Below are 22,606 nucleotides of genomic sequence, written 5' to 3' on the forward strand. Positions count from 1 at the left end.
TGTATAACGCGCCTGCTATTAGATAATTCAGGAATGCGTTTTTCACGGGTGCTCGCACCTGCGCGCCACTTTTTGTATGGGAAACCCGATGGAAGACAATCGGGCGACGCCAGTGACTGGTTTCTTATTCAACGAACAGAACGCGTCGTTTTTTCACGTGGATCCATTCATCGCGAAAGGCAAGACGAAGAAGAGTAATAGTTACGCAGTCTCGTCGAAGAAATAGTTGTCGACGTTTACGGGAGCTTAGTCTTTTGTTTTCGGGAGGACGAACGTCCGCGTCGAGCGTGTATTGTTCGGTTAATCGAATCAATTCGGGTTGCCTGTGCAAGAGTTGCTCGAACGCGGCGGGTACAGTGAACGTGTGCGAATAGGTGCTGATTTATCGGGATTACGCGATAGCCACGCGATAATTCGACCGCGCGAATGCAGTATCCAAAGTGCACCTGCAGCCGGCGCAGCATATAAACGACTCCGATAACGACGCAACGGTGTCGTCTTTATCGAGAATCTGGTTCAACGATTGCCCGATCACGGATTCGCGCGACGAAAACCAGTTTCGATTACCTAACTCGAGCCGATATCGCGCCGATGACAACGCCGGCGACTCGACCTTCCGTCGTTTTTCCGTCGGATATTTCCTGGCGTACGAGGTGAACCGAAGCGCCGAAATCGTGCAAGTTCGGCCGACGCCGACACGATCGCCGCCGCTTACCGAAAGATCGCGAAATGATTTTGCAACTCGCGAGCTCGCCGTGTGTGTGTACCAAATGATGGAAACGATGCGAGCAACGGGGACGATTGTTTCGTTGGAACGTGAAAAAGAGGAAATCGGAAGAAATCTTAGACAGATGCTGAAAATTGTTTGCGAAATGTACGAGCATACGATGTCTTCGAGGATCGATTTTTTCCTCAGAACTAGTTTTCCACCGTTCCCACATAATTAGTTTACATAATCGCAGAATTTCTTAAGATTATAATTGCGGTTGCATTATCGTGCACGTTCACGTTCGTCGATACATATTCCGGTCGTATGTATCAGCATAATAGTCGACGGATTAGATAACGCAACAATTTGTTGATCTATTAATATCTGTTAGTTGCTCTAATGTTATCGTTATATTCTTCGTTAATTAAAGACGACGATTTTTTTGTGGAAAACGAACGGCGATGTTAATTCCGTTACGAAACAGCGCACCGCCATCCTACGACAGTGCGCCGCGACACGATGGAAAGCGTCGTGAAAACATCGGTCGGTAAGGAAGAGCCGTTGTTACTCACAATCGTCGATACGTCGGATAACTGTCGTTGGTAACGAAGGTGAGAGAAATGTAAATTTGGTCAAAGATCCCTGAAAACTGTCGACGGGACACTGAAAAATTGCGGCGGGGAGGGGAGGGTGGGGGTCGATGCGCCATGCGTGGCAGCACGTATCATCTGGGAATCGGTTTCCAGGTAAAATGGGCTTGGCGCGGACTTCGAGCAGAGCCTAAAGCGATCGTACGATTAAGAAGCAACGCGTCCACGGCTGATGCAACGACTTTCGTCAGCCGTACAACATCGGACGATTCGTTGAAAAGTACGGGAGACGGTGCAAATGTCCAATGTAAATCTTGATCGATCGCTTCAACGATCTATTTTTGTCCGACGTCGGCGTGTTTATCCTGGTCGACGGTCGGAACCGAGGAAAGACTTTCGTTTTCCACGAAATAGAATTCCGGCGGGGATTTTTCCGAGAAATTGTCTCGGCTTCGACGCACTTTTCAAATCTCTCGGGTGCTCAGGACTGTCTAACGCTATGGACCACTTGTTGCGCGTCTATCGATAAACTTAGCCGTCGCGTTTTCTTCGAATTAGGTGATAACACTAACTCTTTGTACTCGGAACAGATTCAGCAAACGTTGAGATTTTCGTCGTACAGAGTCGAATTGAAAGAAAAATCATGCTGCTCGAAAATCTTATGGGAACTAATAAATAAAAGATTTTGTGCATTTAATTATGCATTTTACGCGATTACAGTACGACGAAAAATAATAATTAAAAAGAAATGCCACTTTGACATAAATACATTACTAGACTAAATGAAAATAATAATAGACTATAAAAGACTAATAAAACGACTAAAAAGACTAATAAAAGACTTTGACTAAATACATTACATACTTAGACTTAGACTAAATTCTTAGTCAGTTATTCAACTGACGCGCATTGTTTTCCAAGAACGAGAAGACAGAAATTTACGAATTTCACCGATTTTGTCTTACAGCGTGTGCTCGAATTGTGTTAATAATAACATAATAAGTTCAACATGGAAAAATGCGACACCGATCGTTAAAGTTCACAAGGTCCGTTCCAATCTTTATTATTTGATTTGCGACAACGATCGTCCAAGGATCGAAAAGACGTTATCTTCTTATCATTTTCATTTTCGATTTGCGGTTGGGAAAAACAAAGAAATTTCTGCGTAATCACGATTCGAGATACAGCGACGCAGCGTTCGAACGATGAGTTTCGGAAAAGTCCCGGCAATTACTACTCGTTCATATGAGTTGATAAAGTTTAATCGGAGATGATTGCGATATGCGCCGTGAACCGATGTGCCGGACGCGCCAGGGAGGGAACAAAATAATAAAGCGCAATTGCAAAAGCCGCCGATTATTTCATTGGCACGGCTGACGTCAGCGATCAATTGCTGGGAGCCAATCAGAGTACGCGGAACGGCGAGCCCACCGGGAAAATCGCCCGATTTTCTCCGGCCGTTTCGTCCTCCGCGATTCCGATCGTCATCGCGCTGAAACACGCTCCTCCGCTCCGACATCGTTCGACCTCCCGCAATGACGAATGCTCCGGATGACGGACATTTCACGTACATATATGTATATTGCCCACGAGATCCTTCCTCCGCGATTCATCGCGTTTAAGCGTTTCACGATTTTCCACCTATCATTAATACGTCGTCGGCCGAGTAAAAAATGGCTTACTATTAAAGAAAAAAAAGAAACGCAATTTCATAAATCAACGAATAGGGGAGGGAACGCCGTATCTAATACTAATTTCAAATGAAACGCCGTTTTATCCTGCACAATTGCAACGGCTCTCATGTATATTCAACGAGAAAAGATCGACCGGTTTTTCTGTTTCCATCGATATCGGAAACCTCCGTGTGCATGCGGATAATGAATTCGCGAATTTACGATCGCGGGAGAAGCACGTGCACCGAAATCGCGATCGGGTCTGGGTTTAGGTCACGAGCTGGATTTTGTTAACCTTCTAGGTACGCCGGATTCTGCGCGAGGAGAATTCTGGACGGCAGAGTCTGATGTGTACTGTACAGAGTCTGATACTGTATATACAGGGTGTCCCAAAAATGTCTCGGAATCCGAAAGTGGTGGGTTCCTCGAGCCATTTGAAGCAACTTTTTCCTTTACAAAAATTATCTCCGAGGCACCGTTAACGAGTTATTAACGAAAAACAGTGACCAATGAGAGGCGAGCTCAGCTGGCGCGAGGCGATCGAGCCAATGAGCGGAACTGGGCTTCGTGCGCTGGTTGGCTGGGCCGCCTCGCGTCAGCCGTACTCGATTCTTATTGGTCACTGTTTTTCGTTAATAACTCGTTAACGGTGCCTCGGAGGAGATTTTTGTAAAGGAAGAAGTTGCTTCAAATGATCCGAGGAACCCGCCATTTCCGGATTGCGAGACATTTTCGGGACACCCTGTAGACTGTTGTAAATCGATGCGAAGACAAAAGAAGTGTGTGAAACAATGCATACGAAGACGATTATTTGGTTCAAACGATGAGCGAGTTAGCTACTAGAGCAAGCCACTATAGTGGCGCGTCGTTCAAAAAGATGATATCCGCAAAAGCCACTATAGTGGCGCGTCGTGCCTAAAAGATTAATTGCAGAACCGGACGAGATATCTCGCGACGCTCGTGGGAGGCTAGGCACACCGTGAAATCGAATCTGGGCCATCGACGGCTGCCAAGTTTTACGCGAATATCTCTGTCATCCCGTCTCGGTCGAGGTTCTGTTCTCGGTGCCGTTCGAGCGGCACGCGTGACGCTTTGCACGCGTGCCCCGCCGAACGTGCGTGCGTGCGTGCGTACGAGCATGCGACCATGAGACTAGGGATTATTGATAGCCTCGAAACGTCAGACTCTAATTTCGCATGATTCCAATTTCGGTTTTCCCGCATATTTTTTTCGCGCTGGGAACTCCCTGAAACAATACTTGCAATATTCCCCGTTCGATTAAAGATTAAACCACTTCGAAGTAATTGTTAACTTTTCTCTCTATTTTTTTCTTTTTTAAGTGGGCTTGATATAATCCGACTCCGAGGTCCTGATATGAGCCGTTTATTTTGAAAGTGGCATAAGTCACTTTGTTTTTAAGTCGATATATCGAAGGGTTTACGTTTCAACACGTTTAAAAATATGGATGCTAACTTTCGAGAAGATTTACTTGTATTTGTTATCTCAGGATAATATTATATTTTTATAATATATAATATTTATTATAATATAATATATTATATATAATATATTATTATATTATAATATATAATATTTTTTTCAGTACAAATAATTTCGTATAAACATTAAAAAATCAGCACTTTTCATTACGGTAAAGTGACTTATGCCACTTTCAAAATAAACGGCTCATATAGTCGCTCGGGATATTACAGCAACAAACATAACGCCGAATCTCGACAGCGTTATGTAAGTCACGATGTGGTAGAATTACATCTATTATTATCTTGGTATTTTAACGAAGAATCGTCTTCTGTGAAATTCGTTTCGACAGATGAAGGATGAGAAGACCGACTTCGCTCGACCCAAAATGGTAGGCACCTGTGTTTGTACTCGACCCTAACACGCTCGACGCCGAGCTCGGACATTTCACCGAGGGGTGTGCATACATAAACCGCGTCATCGCGCAAAGAATAGTGAACCGGCAACGATCGTGCATTCGAAAAGTCCGTTGATACGAGTCTAATTTCAGCGACCAACGCCTACGACACGGTTCAATGACATTTCAACCGTCCTTCCTCCCTTGTGCCATCGGCGCGTTATAATCGGAGTGCAAACGCTTCTACAAAATTTATACACTCCTTTCCAGTCGAAGCATCGAGCATCGAAAGAAAGCGAACGAACACTGTGAAAGGATAGATGGAATTTCCATTGTGCTCGTATTCGAAGTTCTTCGGAGCAACCGATAAAGCCACAGGATCTGCAGTCGAGCGATAATTAACCCCTTAACGTGCACGCTCGAGATAACTCGAGCGCGCTAAACTGGCCAAACTGTGCACACTCGAAATAATTCGAGCGGCGTTGTACTTTATGTTGCTATAATTTTTCACACTCGAATGCAATCGAGAATTGAAAATAACAATGTGAAAGCAAAAAAACAACAATCGTTTTTTGTTATTTATCATTTACATGGGATTGTAAGCTGTAACACTTACTTATTCAAGTATAAAATATATCCTTTTTCTACTTATCACTTACGACTTATCTCTTCCTTGTGAGCCGCTTTCCGACAGCGTATTCATATTCAGATTCTGATTCGCTCATTTTTCAATATGTATTTTACTAAAATATAATGTAAAATAAAATATAATAATAATAATAATAATAATAATAATAATAATAGTAATATTCAGAAAATTAGAATTGCAATAAAAATTTTGATTATTTTTGTATTTTTGTAATTTTCTTGCCAAGACAACGTTCTAAATTGTGCTTTTTTACATTAAAAAAAATTGGTTTTTTTGGCCGGCCTTTTTCAAAAAAACTGTGCATTAAGGGGTTAACGTCGCTGTTACCCGATCCGACCATACGTCCCTATTGTAAATTGCCAAGACAGTGGAGAATCGATCGGCCATCTAGTGTAAAATGTCGTGTCGAAAGCTCGGTCGACCTGCAACGCCTCTCTCGTAACGTAAATCTGCAAGGTATTACGGTTGACTGTAAACACAGCTTATCGACGTAGCCGGGCGCAGTTTTTCGAGGATCGTATAACGGACGTCCCCATCATCGTCAACGCTCGCCTCGGATTCCACGAACCGTGACTGCCTACGAGGAAAACTGCAACGCCGCGAGGAGGCTCGATCTCATCTTTCGAACCTGTACAAAGTCTCGCGAGGCGACTCTTATTGCGTCACGCACGTTAAAATAGCTTGCGCGACGAAAGATAATCGAACGTTTCGACACGGGCAAATAGTGACCGCGGTCGAAACACGTGAGAAACGAGTAAAAACGAGCATTGTTCGGCGACCATTCAAGAACGCGTCCGATTCGCGATGGTCAACCTCTCCGTGCCGTTCGGCGAAAGACGGGTAAACTTCGACGCAACTTGAATTTGAAAGTCTCGCGAGTTCTCATAGGCACCTAATCGGTCGATATTAATCTCATCGCGTCGCACTCGAATTTTCGAAAGAAATTTCTTGAAAGAACGTCGCGAAAAGCACCGCGCTACTTTCATATCGCATCTTCGAAACAGCGTGCGCGCGTGAAAATTGGCGTGCGGAATTCGTTCCTTCGAAAAACGGGCTGTATTAATTCGAACGAGTCGTGGAACGACGCGATCCGTTCAGAATTCGAGGAATGCGAGTCCGAACCGAATGAGAACCGCTTTGCGATCGAGCCCCCCTGGTCGATGACCGGTCGAGCCAATCGCGAGCCGACCCGCAACCAACGCCTACGAGTCCGACCAATCGGAGAGCGGACCTGGCGGAGGCTCGCCGCGCGTATCCGCTTTCTCCGAGAGCGGCGCATTGTTGACACTTCGCATGGAGCAATGCGATCGCACCAGTTCACGCTGACGCGCGGTGCGACATTACCTACGATCAAGAGCATCGATGCGGTATAACGAACGCAAAGAATATCAGGACACGGAACAACTCGTGAGTTATACGAGCGATATTATGCTAATAAATAAATTATGCCCGCAGAGCCACGTTCACAGAGTTCCCTATTGTCCTCTTTCTTGAGTGTTTCAGATTGAAAAAAAATCACTATGATAGGTTGATGACACGCTAAGATTGTAATTTAACTTTGTGTGTCACAGCATGGTTTCTAGAATTTTGATCGCCACTTTTCAGACTTATACCAGTTGTTTTCGATCGCCAATGAATTGACAAATTTTTGCGCTCCCAACTACAAGCAGCTCGATTTGAAAACACGTTCTATGGAAGGACCGATGAACATTCGTCGGGTAAAACAAGCACCCGTATCTAATAATATCATTCGCGCGACCCTCTAACTCACTTTAAAATCAATCCTGGCAAACTCTCAATTGTGACATTGCCATACCAAATGTACCGAACGTTACTTAAGACAAACCGATATCTCGGTCCGATCGATATATCGTCGAACCCCGTCGATTTCGAGTATAATCCATCGATATTCGGTGGTGCAGAGCGGCGGGAACGTCGCGGAGCTTGCCAAATCAGTGGCAAACGTTGTCCGCGATAAAAATAGTCATTCCAAAATATTCCGCTGCAACGCGAAATCGCAGGGTAAACCGAGCACGGGACACGCGAGCTGCCAAATTCAAGGTTACCTTCAGTTTTCCTTTAGCCGAGAACAGATTCCCAATGATTCATCCGATTGCGGCGGTAAAGCACGTGTGAACTCGGTGCAATCTGAATGAGATTTTCCGAACTATACTTGCTGCATCGTATAAACGAGGTAAAAACCGCGAGAATAAGAAAAACATTACATAAGACCGCTGAAAACTATATCGGAACTGCCGAGCAGCCAATGTACGTTCGCGAGACTTGAACTCACGCGTACGTAGCCATCGCAACACGTGTTCTCTTCGCGAATATGTTAATGCAAAAAAAAACCTCGAGGAATCTGTTTTCCGCTGACGCGTTCGAAAAGCCGTACGTACCTTCGATTTCGCTAGCGCCGGACGAACAGGACAGAAGGGAAGTTTTGGCGATCACTAAAAGTCACTTTACACCCCCGATTCTCTGTTCTCGCCGTGACGATCTTATGGAAAAGGTCGCGCTTCGGTTACCTAGTAGGTGAAACACGCGCCAAATGAGAACCGAGCGGCGTGGGCACTGCGCGTACGTGCGCAACAATGACGAAACTCATATAATCGTTGCGGAGAAACGTAAACGTGTGATCACCGTACCGCGTTACGTATGTGACTGACCGAGAGTATCCCGAGACAACCTCCGCCGTTCAGACTCACTCTTGCTGCTTCTTTCTCTCTCTCTCTCTCTCGTAATTTTCCTCTCTCTCTCTTTCTACATGTGTATCCCCTCTCCCTCTGAGCCACAGTCTCTTACTTTGTCTTCTTTCCCCTCCTCGTGCAATTGCCAAATCTCTCGCTCCGTTTCAGTGTTCTTCGTTCTTTCGATAGAAATAGATAAAGAGGCAATTATTACATGGGGAGGAGAGCATTCATCTGACAACGGTACAAAGATCCACGCGCGTACGTAATACAGTCTAATGGCTGGACTGCGGATTTTATACATTTATGACAAAAATTAATAGCTGCAGTTTCGAAGAAAGTTCTGTTTAAAGAACAGAAATGTTTTAATATAATTTTCCTGTTACTAGAATCACTGAAATAACAAAGAAATGCCCGAGTGGTTTCTGTTCTTTGTAATATACAGGGTGTTCGCGATAATTTGTACCAGCGTTTCTTTTGTAAACGGTAAACATTAGAAGCAAACGGATGAGGAGGAATATTTTATCAATTAATATAATAATCTCAATTTTTTAATTTTGAACATTGTTCGAAAAACAAAAGCGATTATCCACGGCGTATCGTATTTTGTAATTGGTTTCCATTATCATGAACTGATTAATCCAAGTATGAACTGATGAATCCGATTTTGATAATAACATCATGCGTAATCTACATAATGCTCACTGTTAGATGACCAAGAATACGAAGTCGAAAAAATACAGTCGCTAACCATTGGAAGTAAAAGTAAGCGAATACCTTTTTATGTTCGAAATAAGGAAACGACTGCTCGCCAATTTTTAAATACACCAAGATGATCGATTGCGTCGAGAATAGGTTATGACATGGAATGAAACAAGAAAAAAAAAAGAAGGAAAGATAGAGATTTTTATTATTTTATTTCTGCTTCTTCATTTTTTTTTTTTGAAGTTTCGTCTCGTACAATCACAGATAAAACGATCCGATCTAGGCGAAAACCCGGTGTGAACTAGTTTGCTTCGATGCATATGTATTGTACGTACGCCGCGCCGCGGCGGCGAGCCGTTCGTCGAATTTACGCGAAGATCAGCGAAAGCTGCCGAAGCAGAGCACGTGCACACGAGACTAATCATTCACGGACCTCGCCTCGTGAGATGCCCACTGACCGCGTAATCGAATAGAATTTTCTTTTTTACCAGCACCGCGTCTGTCACAAATCAAAAACAGACGAGACGTAGACTTATCGGCACAATCGCAGAGCGTGTCGACGATACACGTGCACAATATATTCAACCACGTGTTGCTCTTATTAGAATAACTGATTTCGAGAAATACATTAACCTGCCGTGACGGATATTACAAGCGCTAGATTAATTCTACTCTCTACTAAAATGTTAATGTATCCAACATCGATGATCAATTTTTTTCAATGACGCGCATACAGAACTGCTCTTTGGTGGAAATCAGCGCATAAAATTCTACAAGAATAGCCCGGTAATAAACACCAAATGTGTGTTACACGGGGCACCGATGCCAACCGAATCGACACGAGAGAAACCGAACGTACCACGTGCCGACCATATACTTCACCACACATGCAACAGCGTCCACAAATGACCTCCCTCTTCAATCATGATAGGGTAATCGGTGCTTAATAAGGACGCAATTAACCTCATATTTTTTAATAATGAATCATGAATACAACGTTCAGATTCAATTTGACTGAACGTTAATTTATGCACAGATATATCGAAAAACTTAATTTTTCCGACCTTCATTCGTGCGAATGAAATTTTTGTCAATGACCGGTTTTATGAACAGACGTATGTTTGAATCTACTTATCTGAACGTGAACTGCGGTTACATGAACACAAAGTTGCAAGTAACAGGCACGATCAGCAGATTTCTATTATACGAAAACTGATTATTATATATTACTATTATACTGAACTGCATGTCTTCTGCAAAGTTCGCATAAATGGAGTTTTACCGTGCCACGATTGAGCGTCGAACAGTGCTCGACATTTTCAACGATAACAATGACAATCGATTTTTATTAACACTTCCACGACCGCACTAGAAACCGAAACAATTTTCATAAAATTAAAATATTTCATTCGATTAAAAAAAAATTACGAAACAAACTTATGTGGCATCGATTACTTTATCGGCATTCGTACCTTTTGCAGATCTTAATAAAATCAAGCAATCATTTTTAATTTCTCAGTAATCATCCATTCGGTCATCAAATCGACTGAATTTAAAACGGGGACATCTCCCCATTCGGTTGGCTAAGTGTTAAAACAGAGTTAGTATAGCTTTAGCTATTATCTTTTAATCAGCAACAAAACACGCTCTCGCCGGCGGCGAAGAAAAGCAGCAAAAACACCGTTCACATTTTCTGAATGACGTTAAAGAATGTTGTGTGTACGTACCCACGAGCTCTCGAACGCCCTTAGACTTCACGAAGCGTCCTTAACCTCGACACTATTTCACCAGAGAAAAACCATGCCACGCGACCAAGCCACGATATGCAATCTAATACATCGTCTTCGAATAGACCGACCGACTCTCTCGATCCCTATTAGTATCTCGTTCAGACGGGCACGTGCCACGTGAAAATCGTTCGATCGGTAAGTGTGCAATGCAAAAAAAAGAAAAGAAAATCGCGCTTGCACGTCGAATATTACACCACTTCCGCACACGTGACTCAGAGAAACACTGACAGCCTGTTGTTAGCAATGTGATTGGAGGTTAGGTACGCTGTTTCACGGCTATCCGTTCGCTGGACTCGCCCGAAAAACTGAACGATCCTAACCGAGACACGCGGATTAATTCGACGGCGGACGAACGGTCGTGATAGCTCTCGATACAAGCACGATACAAGCACGATACGAGGAAATTCCGGGTCAACCGGAATCGTAACACGAACTGTAATAGACGCGGTATTTCGAAGAGGAACGAACGCTCCGGCGTCCAATCGTAGACTGACGCACAGCCATGAATCGGACCAACTTTTATGGGCCCTCTATCGACACTTATTGCCGATACATACATACGTACACCAGTAGTTATGCACTTGACGTGACTGATCGCGGCGGATTCTTTTGTCCCCTTCGATCGCTTTCGGCGTAGTGCCGGTCAATAATCGAATCATTCGATAAAAAAGAAATGCTCGGAGAGCATTTCATTGAAATTCAAATTGTTCTGTGCATATGTGAATACGTATAAAATGTGTAGAGTGCATATGTAAATACGTATAAAATTCCGCGAGATTACTAAACGTGTATAAAATGTAATTTAATTCGCTCCTTTGTTCTTTCTACCGTCCCAAAGTGGTTGAAAGGAAACACAATTGTAATTTCAATTAAAGTTGGCTCTTTTAATCGTTTTCTTCGATCGACGGATCTTCGACCGTTCGTCGGCGATTTCACGCAATCGATCGGTCTTGTTTTTCATCAGAGACGAAAGTTATTTTACACCACACTGTAGCAACTTTTGGTATTTCGATATAGCCTCCGTTTGATCGTCGTCTCTATCGTTCGAAGTCGTTTAGATTCGTCAACTACAAAAAAAGGAGATCATCGCAGAAGTATCAGGGAAACTAGATAACTGGTTCATTGCCATAACGGTCATTAACAAAGTGATTTCTCAACGTTAGATTCTTTGTACGAACATTTGTCATCGCGCTGAAATTCCAGCCTTATCTCGGGGCAATGTCTGACAATTTGTCGACGATTTCAAAAAACATAATTAATTCGTTATATGTTCTCGGTTCAAAATCATGGCTGTTCAAGACTAAAATGTTCAAACGAAGGTAACAGAGCGAGAACCTACGAAGGCATAAATATATGTTCGTATGTATGCACGCGTGTCCGTTGTCCGAGTGTTGGCGAACCGTATTCGCAAAGCCAATGATAAATGTGTCGTAAATTATCAAACGTGTTTGCCGCAATGTTTTCAATGTCGCGGCTACGAAAAATTTTTCCACGATTAAACGATTCGATCAATTGGACGGGTCAACGAGAACGGAGGATTACTCGAGCCCCCCCAAGTAGATACGTTGACATAGTGTCGGAAGTTCTTTCACGTATAAAATGGTGGTGCACACGTGTGCGAACCGACCAAAGGACGTGTGCACGCGTCTGTATGAACATGCAATGTATATACACTATTGTTCAAGAGTACCTGAACAATTGTGGTATTGTTATCCGGATCGTTGAAAATGATTTTCCTCTTCTGTAAGGACATCGAGACAAAGGTGTAGTGTTTCGTTTACGAAGGTATCGATGACCTTGAAATCCTATAGAAAAAAAAACACTGACCCCGAGAAAAAATTTTCACCGTCACATTTGCCCACCCTGTATACGTGGAAATACTCGAGTGTCCATTAGTACTAATAGCCACCGGCAACAGATTAATTTAAAGTGCCGCACATTGAACTCGGCCCGAATCAAGAACAGTCTGTTATTGCTATTAGAGTGTTCAGAGATGAATGCTATATACATATGTGCGTATACGTGTGTGTATGGATGCAGATTTATATGGACGCGAAACGTCTACGATTAATGCTTGATTCCAACATTTGATGTTTGCGGGCTGTGTCATGGACTTACCGGGTTTCAACGAGTTGATATCGATCAAATCTATCACCGACTGACCCGCGACGACAGCGCAGTTGGTAGCCTTGATTGGTGCGCTGCCCGCTGCAACTCAGGCAACGGCGAGCTCCTTGCCAAACAATCAGCATCACTAAACAATTCAATAAATTACCCTAAAGTTCTCTGTCACCCATACAGAGCTCATCGAGATGTCGAAAAAAAATTAGGATATTATTCACAATCGATAGTAAAATGCAGCAGCATGCGAATACTATTTTCTCAAGGTATACTTGCATTAAACCGCGGTTTAATCTGATTTGATTTAATATGTGATTTGTCTTTATAAAATATCTGTCAATCAGCGACATTTACGATATCAAATATTTGAATATAGCAAAATGAAATCGTGGATTTCATCGGACTTAATCTAATTTCTTTCTTACGTTTCTACTGGTTACCGAAATCGAACAGTTCCTCTCGCGTTCGTCGAAAGAAATTTATTTCCTGTTGACAGACCAACATTTTTACCTATGCCAAATAATTTACCAGATGTTCCATTCATTTCTACGAGTCATTTCCGATGACAAATGTAAACGATTAGTGTACGCTGAAAATTTCGAACGGACTAAAATACTTGCCAATTACATTTGTAATTCTATTATATTCTTAGACTTTTAAGAATATAACGCCGGAATGTCTGCCGACTGTATATTCGTCGTGTCATCATAAAAAGAGCCTTGAACTTTACATAGATCGTGTTACGCGTGTCCGAACGATAACTCTTGATAGCTTTTAGAATGCATTTACCTACAAATGGCAAAGATGTTCGCTATGCGAATTATTGCAGTTTCTATTCGCAACAATTCCGCCCGTTCGATGCAAATTCGTTTACGTTAGGATCACGGACAAACCATAATCTTTTGTGTTTTCTTTGCTGCAATAAAACGTACGAAACTAGAGAATGCAGACATTTCTAGAATATCAGCTGTTATCGCTACGTGTTGGGATACGCAAACACGATTGTGTAACTTGAAAATTGTAACACTGCCTGTGTGTTAATGCTTTCACGCGCTACGACAGATAGTTTTCGATCGAAATATGTACGCGGTAAACATAGATTAATGCTCGTGACGAATCTAATTTAAGGTTAAAATCGTACAAGTACGTATTTAGACCGCAGGACAGATGTATGTGTTACTGCAGATGCGGAAGTTGCTGTAATCGTTGTGTGTGTGTGTGTGTGTGTGTGTGTGTGTGTGTGTGTGTGTGTGTGTGTGTAAGTATTTTGCTCTTAGTGTTGACTGCTACATTTCAGAGATGTCATCTTATCAACCGAGCTTTATTGATCGCATGGATTATATATGTAAAATTTTGTACCCTAAACTCTTTGATTCTTTTTCCCCGTCGATTAATGAAAAGAAAGGGTAAAAATACCACGGGAACTTGAAAATGTTTACGCTGCCAAATTTAGATGTGGTTTAGTCACTGAAGAACCGCATTGTTGCTTAAACAAGAAAACATTTAATCGATGCAATCGTACAGACAAGCAAAATGCAATCTCACCCCTACGTAAAACGATATTGCGTGGCGTGGAATGCGAGATACAGTATCTTTTCTATAATATTTGCATTAAAAATAAACATATGACATATGACTTTCGTTTACCTTGCGGGCGTCAAATACACGCGATGGCGTCTTCAATATTCCACGCGGTCGCGAACAAACAATCGAAATCTCAATCGGTATTATGAAGCATCACAATCCCTTCTTGTCTGTTAATTTATCACCGCTTCAGAATTTTCTGCACAATGCAGGCGTTTCGAGTTCACGAGCACACATGACACGACGGGTGGTATGAAATGACACGAACTTTTTGAATAAAAACGCGGAAATTTTGACACGAAACCCGACGTGTTGAAGGTTCACGAAAGAAATGCAAATACAATCAACGTAGAAAGGTTGACAAACGTTTTCTTCGATACACGGCGAATCAGTATCAAGTTTGACACAAACGATCAGTACCAGCCGAGGTACCATCGAATACTGCCGAGCAACCACGATCACGCGCATGCGTTTCTGCATCCTTGCACTTTGCATCCGCGGGAAATGCAAAGCATACGTTGTCGCCCGAAAGCGCGGTAGATAAATACATAAGTGTTAGAAAATATATGAACAAATTAGCCGTTTATTTTGAAAGTGGCATAAGTCACTTTTAAAAAAAAAATCGAGTTAATGGTAACACTAATTACAATTGAACGGTAACTTTTCATTTAAAAAAAGAAAAAAAGAAAAAAGTGACTTATGCCACTTTCAAAATAAACGGCTCAAATGTGTGAATAATCTTGTAAATACGAAAATGATGTCGATACTTGAAGTCTTTATTTGCAAGAAAAATACTTATTTCACAATAATGTCCAAAAATTATCTAACAATCAGTTATTGTTGGGTAAGTATATAAAAACTAACGGTTATTAATACTATACCAGTCCCATGGTAATTCTTATTTGCAGAGTCAATGATGTATCCTTATACAATAAAAAAATGTGAATTCGGTGCATATTGCGACGTAAAATCGAAGTAACAAAGTCAATGCGTAAGTGCAATTCTTGCATTGTTCTCTTGCATTTGCATTATTGGTTACAATGTTGTAGATGAATATAAAAGAATTTATGTACATCCGTTGACGAAATAAAAATAAATGAAATCATTATTGTAAAATGGATTATAGTCTCGCTTATGTTTAAATGGATGGAACTTATTCTATAAGATAAATTAATAAATATTATCGTGAATCGAGATGATATGATAATTTCCTATAATCTCCATGCGCGCGTAAGTACGAATCACCGAAATCGCTATAATGTACAATTAGGTAAAAAATTTGTTAGCAAATATGCAGAACCCGAATAACCGGTTCCAACGTCCCTTCAATTGTCGTATAATCATTGTGACGTGTAGAATTTATTTTAACTATTCAATAGTTAATTAAAAGAAATATTAGTAAGCTACAGCCTCTATACATACATAAGTTAATAAATTTGTTCTTTTACCGAGTTGTTTCCAACTCGAATCGTTAAAATCAAATCGCGTGTTTAGGAAAATTTTCGACAAAGTGCTTATCGGATCGCGAATAACGCCTTGTCGACCTGTTTGAAGTCAGTATCAAAATGCACTAAATACCCTCTTACAATTAAATAGTGAGATACAATAAATATAAATATATCTTTTAAAAAAGAAAGCGGTCGTAGTGTTTAAAACTAGAATCTTATGGTAAATATGCTACCCTTAACGAATAAGGTATATTTACATAGCAATGTACATCTATTAGATGACTTGGTAAATATTACGTTTAGGGAGGGGGGGGGGGGCAGTGGGATAATCTTAACCTTGATGTATGATGTCAATCAAGGTCATCATTCTCAACAAATTTCCCTATAGATGTTACAGTTGCTTGGCCATCGTTTCCGAAATGTTTACAAAAATAGTTTTTCTATATCTGCATATACGTTACTAGTAATGTATAAAATGCAGGCATTGTATCGAATGCCTGACGTTTTCAGGCAAAGTGTGAAATATCCGAAAATTATTTTTATATTAGGTTATATCAAGGTTAGGTCTGGGTTAAGTTTGTCTTTTTTCCTAGTATACATGTTATGGACAATGTGTGAAATACAGGCATTGTATAGAATGCCTCATATTTTTCAGCAAAGTATGAAATATCCGAGAATTAAGTTAATAATTACCTGATATATTTTGATAAAGACCTAAAGCATTGCTGGTAACATATAGATATAGAACTATTTTCGTAAATATCTCGGAAACGAAGACCGAGTGACGGTAACATGAATAGAGAAAAGCTTTTCAGAATAATGTCCTTGACAACATGTCTCAAGATCAAGGTCATCGGAGCTACCTTCTCTAATCGTAATATTCACCCATTGCCGACAACATACATATACCACATATGTAGATATAGAACTATTTTTGTAAGTATCTCGGAAACGAAGGCCAAACGACGGTAACATTCATAGGGAGAAGTTGTTCAGAATGATAACCTTGACAACATATGTTAAGGTCAAGCTTATCCGAACTGCCTCCTCTAAACGTAATGTTTACCGATGAATTTTATACACAAATGAAAAAAATGAGGTGATGTTCAATTTGTTCACAAGACAGATCTCTTTTGCTACTTAGTGCATCATTTTGTGTAACTTTAAAATCTTTCCCAACCGTTGTTTCGCTGTTTTCATCCCTTTCTTTGGTTTCCGTTCTAAAAATTTCACAGTGACGTAATTTATCCGTGCGTACAAAGAATAATACAATGATATGCGATGGATACGTTACCAACTGGAACCGGGGCAGCCAATTTCGCTTTAACATCCTTTAGTCTGTTAGGACTTGTTAGTATTGAGCCAAATCCTATATTCCTCTTTTCACAGTCTTCCGAAGATGAAGTCGACGTTCCACCCGCCGTGCTGACAGGCAAGGACTTCGGCTTCTTTTTATTGTATGTCCTCTTAGCTGTACACTATTCCGTCATATAAAATAACAACTGGTTAATTTCTGGTATGCTATCATACTATGCAAGTAAAGATTATGAAAGTTAGGACAAATAGAATTTTACAAACATTAACGAGATTAGTAACAATACGTAAACAACGTATAATACCCTGCCAATGAAACAAATATAGCGACGATTCTGTCTGTAGAAATGGACTTAGCGTTGGTCACTCCTAAATTTTGTCCTTTCGATGATCATAAACGATTAGTTTGGGAAGTGTGCTGCCGCTATGAATGTCACTATATTTGTTCTATCGGCGGTAGATAATTCGTGAAACTGCAATGTAAAAACAAAGAACAGTAGACAGTTGAAAGCGTATTGAAGAATGAAAGAAAAAGCAATGTATGTAAGTATGTTCAACGAAATGAAGCATAAAGCCGTATAATATGCCTACCAATTTTTTCTTGGAGCCCTTCTCCATGTTGTTATCCAGATAATCATCCTACGCAACACGGGTATGCAAGAATGAAAGAATCATGGAAATTAGGATGAAGTTGGACATAAATGAATTAATCTGTGCTCTTGAATAGGCAATCTACGTTATTTACATTTACATGTAATATGAACACTAATTTATATGTGCATGATTCGGAGAACATTGAGCTGTTGAATTTGCTTGTATTCTGATAAATGACAATGACTGAATTATTGGCGTTGCTGTTATGTTATAGTAAATAATTAAAAAACAAACAATTAGGAGAAGAACAAGGTTTACGAACCGATTGTTTGGCTCGTTTCGCCGCGGCCGCCTCTAAACCCTTCTCAACAGACGTTTTCTTTACACCTTCCCGAGCTGGACGATTTGTTTTGGGCAACAAAGGTCCCACCCTCGCTTTTGGATTCCACGCTTCGTCTATTTGACTCTTAGACTTCGATTTAAATATATAATCCTCGTCGTCCGAAGCGTCCAGTGCCGGGTAAACTACAGCAAGAAAAGAACGATTGGTAAACTACCAGTAAAGAACAATTCAACACCTCTACTTTGTGCTCTGGTAACTAAACAAATGAACAGTGCAAAAAAAGCCATCATGTTATCTCTGTACGTACTGAAATCGTCATCTTGATGAACTTTATCGATATTTTCTATCGACTGATCGTCGTCATCATCGTCATCCTCTTGCGGTTTCGTTTTAGCGGTTTTCGTGGATTTGGATGTGCTGTCGGACGTGGTAGAATAGCACTGCTCGCTGAACGAGAGCATCCCAGCGATTGCTTCTCGCGTCGACGGTGAAGCCCTGCCAGAACTGGTCGTTTTCAATTTATAAATACTAAGACACCAAAAAACGTAAAAGGCAAAGGCACTATGCTAACCAAAATGAACGTTGTCTGTTTGTTACAATAAAAAACTACGCTTTACGAACATGCTTAAAAATGTATTATTTATCTACGTGCAAAATTTTATAATCTAACCTTACCCTGTAGGAGGTGGCATTGGTTGATTGTACTGTGGTATCACCGTAGACCTGAAACCAGTAATTTTTTCTAAATATACGATTCGATAACGATAGTCAACAAGTTAATTTGACCAATGACGGATACACATACGTTACGTCCAATCTTTGAGTACCGTTTCCTAAAGTGTAGGCTGAGGCTTTTAACAGTTCTTCGATTCCATTTTTTGGTACATCGCTCAAGATATCTACGTCGCCGTCGTAATCGCGTTTCACGCGTTTCTGTGCATTCGTTCTCGGCGTTTTTTTTCGTTTTGGAGATTCATCCACTGTCAATCGACCGTAATCGCTCTCGTTGCTACCATCGTGGAAATCGTATATAGAAGTCTGTTTCCATGTCAGATCTTTCGTTGTGTCTAGCGGGTGATCCGAAGATAAATTTTTATATACATTGATGGAGTCGTGTGTACTTCTCACAACCTCGTTGTTGCCTAATTTAAATCTAATTACAGTCGGGCTCTGTTTTCCTGGCTTCGAGGACCGTTTACTATTCGGAGGTCCGCTGGGTTTCTCTTCCAATGATGGGCCCTGAGTCTTCACGTACGGGTACATGATGGGTTTGGGTAAAGTTAATTTTAAAGGCGGTCGCCCGGACGGCAGTGGTTCACGAATCGTGGTTTCAACTTTGTTCGTTTCTTTCAGAGTCGTTTTGAATGGGTTATCGACCATTCTGTCGGCTACGTCGTAGTCGACGAAATCTTTGTTCAACGGTTTCTTTTTTTTTCGTTTACTCTCCCGCTCCGGTTTCGGAGGATTCAACGATATCAAATATCGTTCCGCGTGACGAATCTCCTTGCTAAAATCTTTCAGTAACTTCTGGCTGTTTATATTCTCCGGTATCTGTCCCCTGCTAATCATATTGTACTGAAACAGAGACGAACTATGAATTATGGAGTGAACAATGCGAAAAGCTGTAATTATGGCAAAGAAGCGCTTACGTCTTTATCCGTGTTCCATTGTTTGAGAATACTAAGCAACGCTTTAACGCCCTGTAAAAGATACGGCGGGCACTTCTTTCCCTCGTTGTTCAATTCTTTCAATTCCTTTAACAATTTCTTTGCTGCAAACCAATTGATTGTCTCAAAACCTGGATATTGAAATTTCGTGGGTGTTTTCATTTTCTTCTCTAATTCGTATATTCTGTGAAGCGTTGAGATTTAGTAGCAATACGAAATGTAAGCGATAGAACTATTTCGTGCCGATAGTACTCACTGTATCTGCATCGGAATGTTGAGACTATGTACAAAGTTTCCACCAAAAACCAACGAATCAACCGGAGTCAGAACAGCGTGTATCCATCCTGTTGGAATCATCATAGTTTGGCCTTGTTTTAAAACACATCTGTAACACGCGTCTGCTTGGTCTCCGAAAAAGGTTTCACTCTGGGTCGAACTGCACATCCAGTGCTGATACAACTGTAAATTCGCGGGAGTCGGCCTAATCAGGTAAAACACTTTCTCCCCACGCAGCACATGGTACCACACGGACGTGCCGCCAAAATCAACATGGAAATCTGTGAAACTGTCTTTGACCCCCATTAGGCAATATTTTTGTACTTCAGGACGTTTTATGTCACTATCCTCGGACCAATCGCGCGGCCAAACAGAATTGACCCAGTCGAGTTTACGCGCGATGTATGGTGCTTCGACCATTGGTGAAAGACTGCAACGTGTATTTGTCAATATATACATGTATTTCCTAGAAACATTTAAAGCCAACATGTGGCAAGGCAATGAATATTGGTATACCCAGTGTTTGTAAATTCAAGACTAATCACATTAAGAACCCTTGTCCTGCAAGGGGAATTGTAATACTCGACAAAGTCTCTTAATTTCATTCTTATATTGCTTTGTCTTGTCACATCGATCACGTCCATCTCTCGGTCTCCACCTATGTTGGAAAACGCATTTATTGCAATTTCTTAATATATATATATAAATATGAGACAAACAATGTCAACTAATAGATACCTATGTAACTTTCCACGTCATAAACGCTGAAGTTTGGAGGGGGGACAACCATATCCAATCCATCCTTTCCATCAATAATAATAGGATTTTCAAATGCATTTGTCTGCAAATATTGAAAAGTTAATTGTTGGCCCCTCACATGTTTAACAATTTCATCGGCTTTCGGAAAGTGTCTAGACTTTAATTCTCTTATAAATACTGGCGTTCCAGTCTGAACTGGCTTGTTATCTGCATCTATCTCCGTGTAATCATGTCTATGCCAGTTCAATTTTACTTTCACTAAAATATAATAACAATAGCAATAATAATAGTAATAATAATAATAGTTTTGATATATACCCTTATGATGAGGGATATAAAACTTTAAGATACCCACTGAGAGAGGGCCCACACATAGCTTCGCAACGTGAACAGTGATACTTATCGAGGTCTATGGTCATGTACTCCTTTATGGATACACACCTAACAGAAAATGTAGGAGAAACGTTAACACGCATTGTTGCGTAAAGATGCATGAAAACATACACAGTGTTTGTATACACTGTTAGAAACGTTCTATCGGAACGTACTAATTATTTAGATAGTGTTCTCAGGAAACGCAGGTATGTATAGCATCTTTCAAAAATAGGTTATGTTAGTATCAACAAAACATATTCTGACCCTCGCGCACGCTACGATTTAATTATTGTTTATATACAACGAACTAGGGGATGACGTTCGCGCAAATGTAAACGAATAGTTGAAAAATTCCTTGTGAAAAGCAAACGCAGGAGAATGTGTGTATACCATTTGGCAAGACATAATTCAAGCGTAGCGTTCGGAGCATCATGTTTGATCGACGAAAATCAAAATTCTTACCCCCCGTGGTACCACTCTTTGCAGACGTCACATTGTATCATAAATTGTTCGGAATCATAAGAACGTCCACACAAACAATACGTAACTGGTAACTCCATTTTTCGTGGTTATTAACGTTGAATACAATACGGTGATTCCGTGTCGTTAACATTGGATGGTAACTATAGTAGCCGCGATGCGTCGCTGAAGAATCGCTTCCAACGTCCGCCTTCCAAATTGCTTTAAGGCGTGTTTTTATTGTTAAACGACGTATCTACGTACGATCACGGACCACAAAAATCTAAGTCCGTGATACAAACATAGCTGGAAATTTGAACGATGACAACGCCGCAACGTCAACGATGAGAATTTAATTTATTGTTAACCACCGATGAACCCTCATTGAATACAAATTGCAACATAAGAGGGAGTTCATATATTTTCATCAGCGACTCACGAAGTAAGTAGAAGCATGGAAAATTATATACCAATCGTCGATGTACATATGTACTGTTCTACGATTACCGATGTTCGATAGAATAATATACTTACCATAATTATTCACCGTGCGATGCAAAATGCCTGTGTCATTATTATTCGCCACGTTTTCATATTTTATTCGTTTCTTTCGGTTACAGTAACCATACATATACATACGACTAATATTAAAAATGTGTATGTACGTACGTGCATTAAGGTGTTAAATACTCGAAACCAAATAAAACATCAAAAGATCAAATATGTAGGCGGGTAAGGCGAAAAGGATACTTATTGCATGGTTACGGACGAATATAAGTTTCGTTTTAATGAAGCAAGCCATATTGTAAATAGTACAGAAGATTTATTTTTATCTGTCAAGCAAGTGAAAATTGAATACATACATACACGTATTAGCTATCGGATGTGTTTACAATGCTATTGTAATTGCACTGTTCGCAAGTAGATTGTCCACAAATTAATCAGGTTTACATTTCGTCGAATACATTTGAACGTACCGTTGTT

The 22,606-nt window shown here is 40.8% G+C and overlaps 2 protein-coding genes across 6 annotated transcripts in view; both read right to left on the reverse strand.

The window, feature by feature from the left end:
* The window catches only part of LOC117229472 (trehalase), a 52,533-nt gene extending 41,356 nt beyond the window's left edge, over positions 1 to 11,177 (reverse strand). Inside the window, exon 1 of one of the 2 annotated variants that reach the window (XM_033485961.2) lies at positions 10,620 to 11,177. The gene's annotated coding sequence lies outside the window, so the exon portion shown is untranslated. Of the gene's footprint in view, positions 1 to 7,896; positions 8,176 to 10,619 lie in introns of those variants that run through there. The other variant, XM_033485965.2, reaches the window with a different exon arrangement.
* A 3,965-nt stretch (positions 11,178 to 15,142) lies between these two features.
* On the reverse strand, positions 15,143 to 21,853 carry LOC117229680 (histone lysine demethylase PHF8). Of its 4 annotated transcripts, none has more exons than XM_033486313.2 (13): positions 21,626 to 21,853; positions 21,144 to 21,229; positions 20,768 to 21,046; positions 20,546 to 20,687; positions 20,010 to 20,459; positions 19,736 to 19,937; positions 18,892 to 19,661; positions 18,762 to 18,809; positions 18,394 to 18,581; positions 18,066 to 18,268; positions 17,741 to 17,788; positions 17,130 to 17,313; positions 15,143 to 17,055 (listed from the first exon to the last, which is right to left on the reverse strand). In XM_033486313.2, exons 1-13 carry the CDS (start codon positions 21,721 to 21,723, stop codon positions 16,976 to 16,978), a joined length of 2,778 nt encoding a protein of 925 aa, XP_033342204.2. In that variant the 5' UTR covers positions 21,724 to 21,853; the 3' UTR covers positions 15,143 to 16,975. The 4 variants fall into 4 exon arrangements, with proteins under 4 accessions (XP_033342204.2, XP_033342203.2, XP_033342205.2 ...); XM_033486312.2 differs by having other exon boundaries at positions 18,394 to 18,590; XM_033486314.2 differs by lacking the exon at positions 17,741 to 17,788 and having other exon boundaries at positions 18,394 to 18,590; positions 21,626 to 21,852.
* Between the last annotated feature and the right edge of the window lie 753 nt (positions 21,854 to 22,606).

The sequence above is a fragment of the Megalopta genalis genome, chromosome 3, assembly GCF_051020955.1.
Source record: "Megalopta genalis isolate 19385.01 chromosome 3, iyMegGena1_principal, whole genome shotgun sequence".
Classification (NCBI taxonomy): domain Eukaryota; kingdom Metazoa; phylum Arthropoda; class Insecta; order Hymenoptera; family Halictidae; genus Megalopta; species Megalopta genalis.

What these genes read in the sequence shown, in the direction of transcription:
- LOC117229680 (XM_033486312.2), bottom strand. Translation starts at nt 21,723, where the DNA reads ATGGAGTTACCAGTTACGTATTGTTTGTGTGGACGTTCTTATGATTCC. An exon ending in TCATCAAGATGACGATTTCA is followed by an intron (nt 18,269 to 18,393) that starts GTACGTACAGAG and finishes TTCTTGCTGTAG; the next exon opens with TTTACCCGGCACTGGACGCT. An exon ending in CGAAACGAGCCAAACAATCG is followed by an intron (nt 17,789 to 18,065) that starts GTTCGTAAACCT and finishes CGTGTTGCGTAG; the next exon opens with GATGATTATCTGGATAACAA.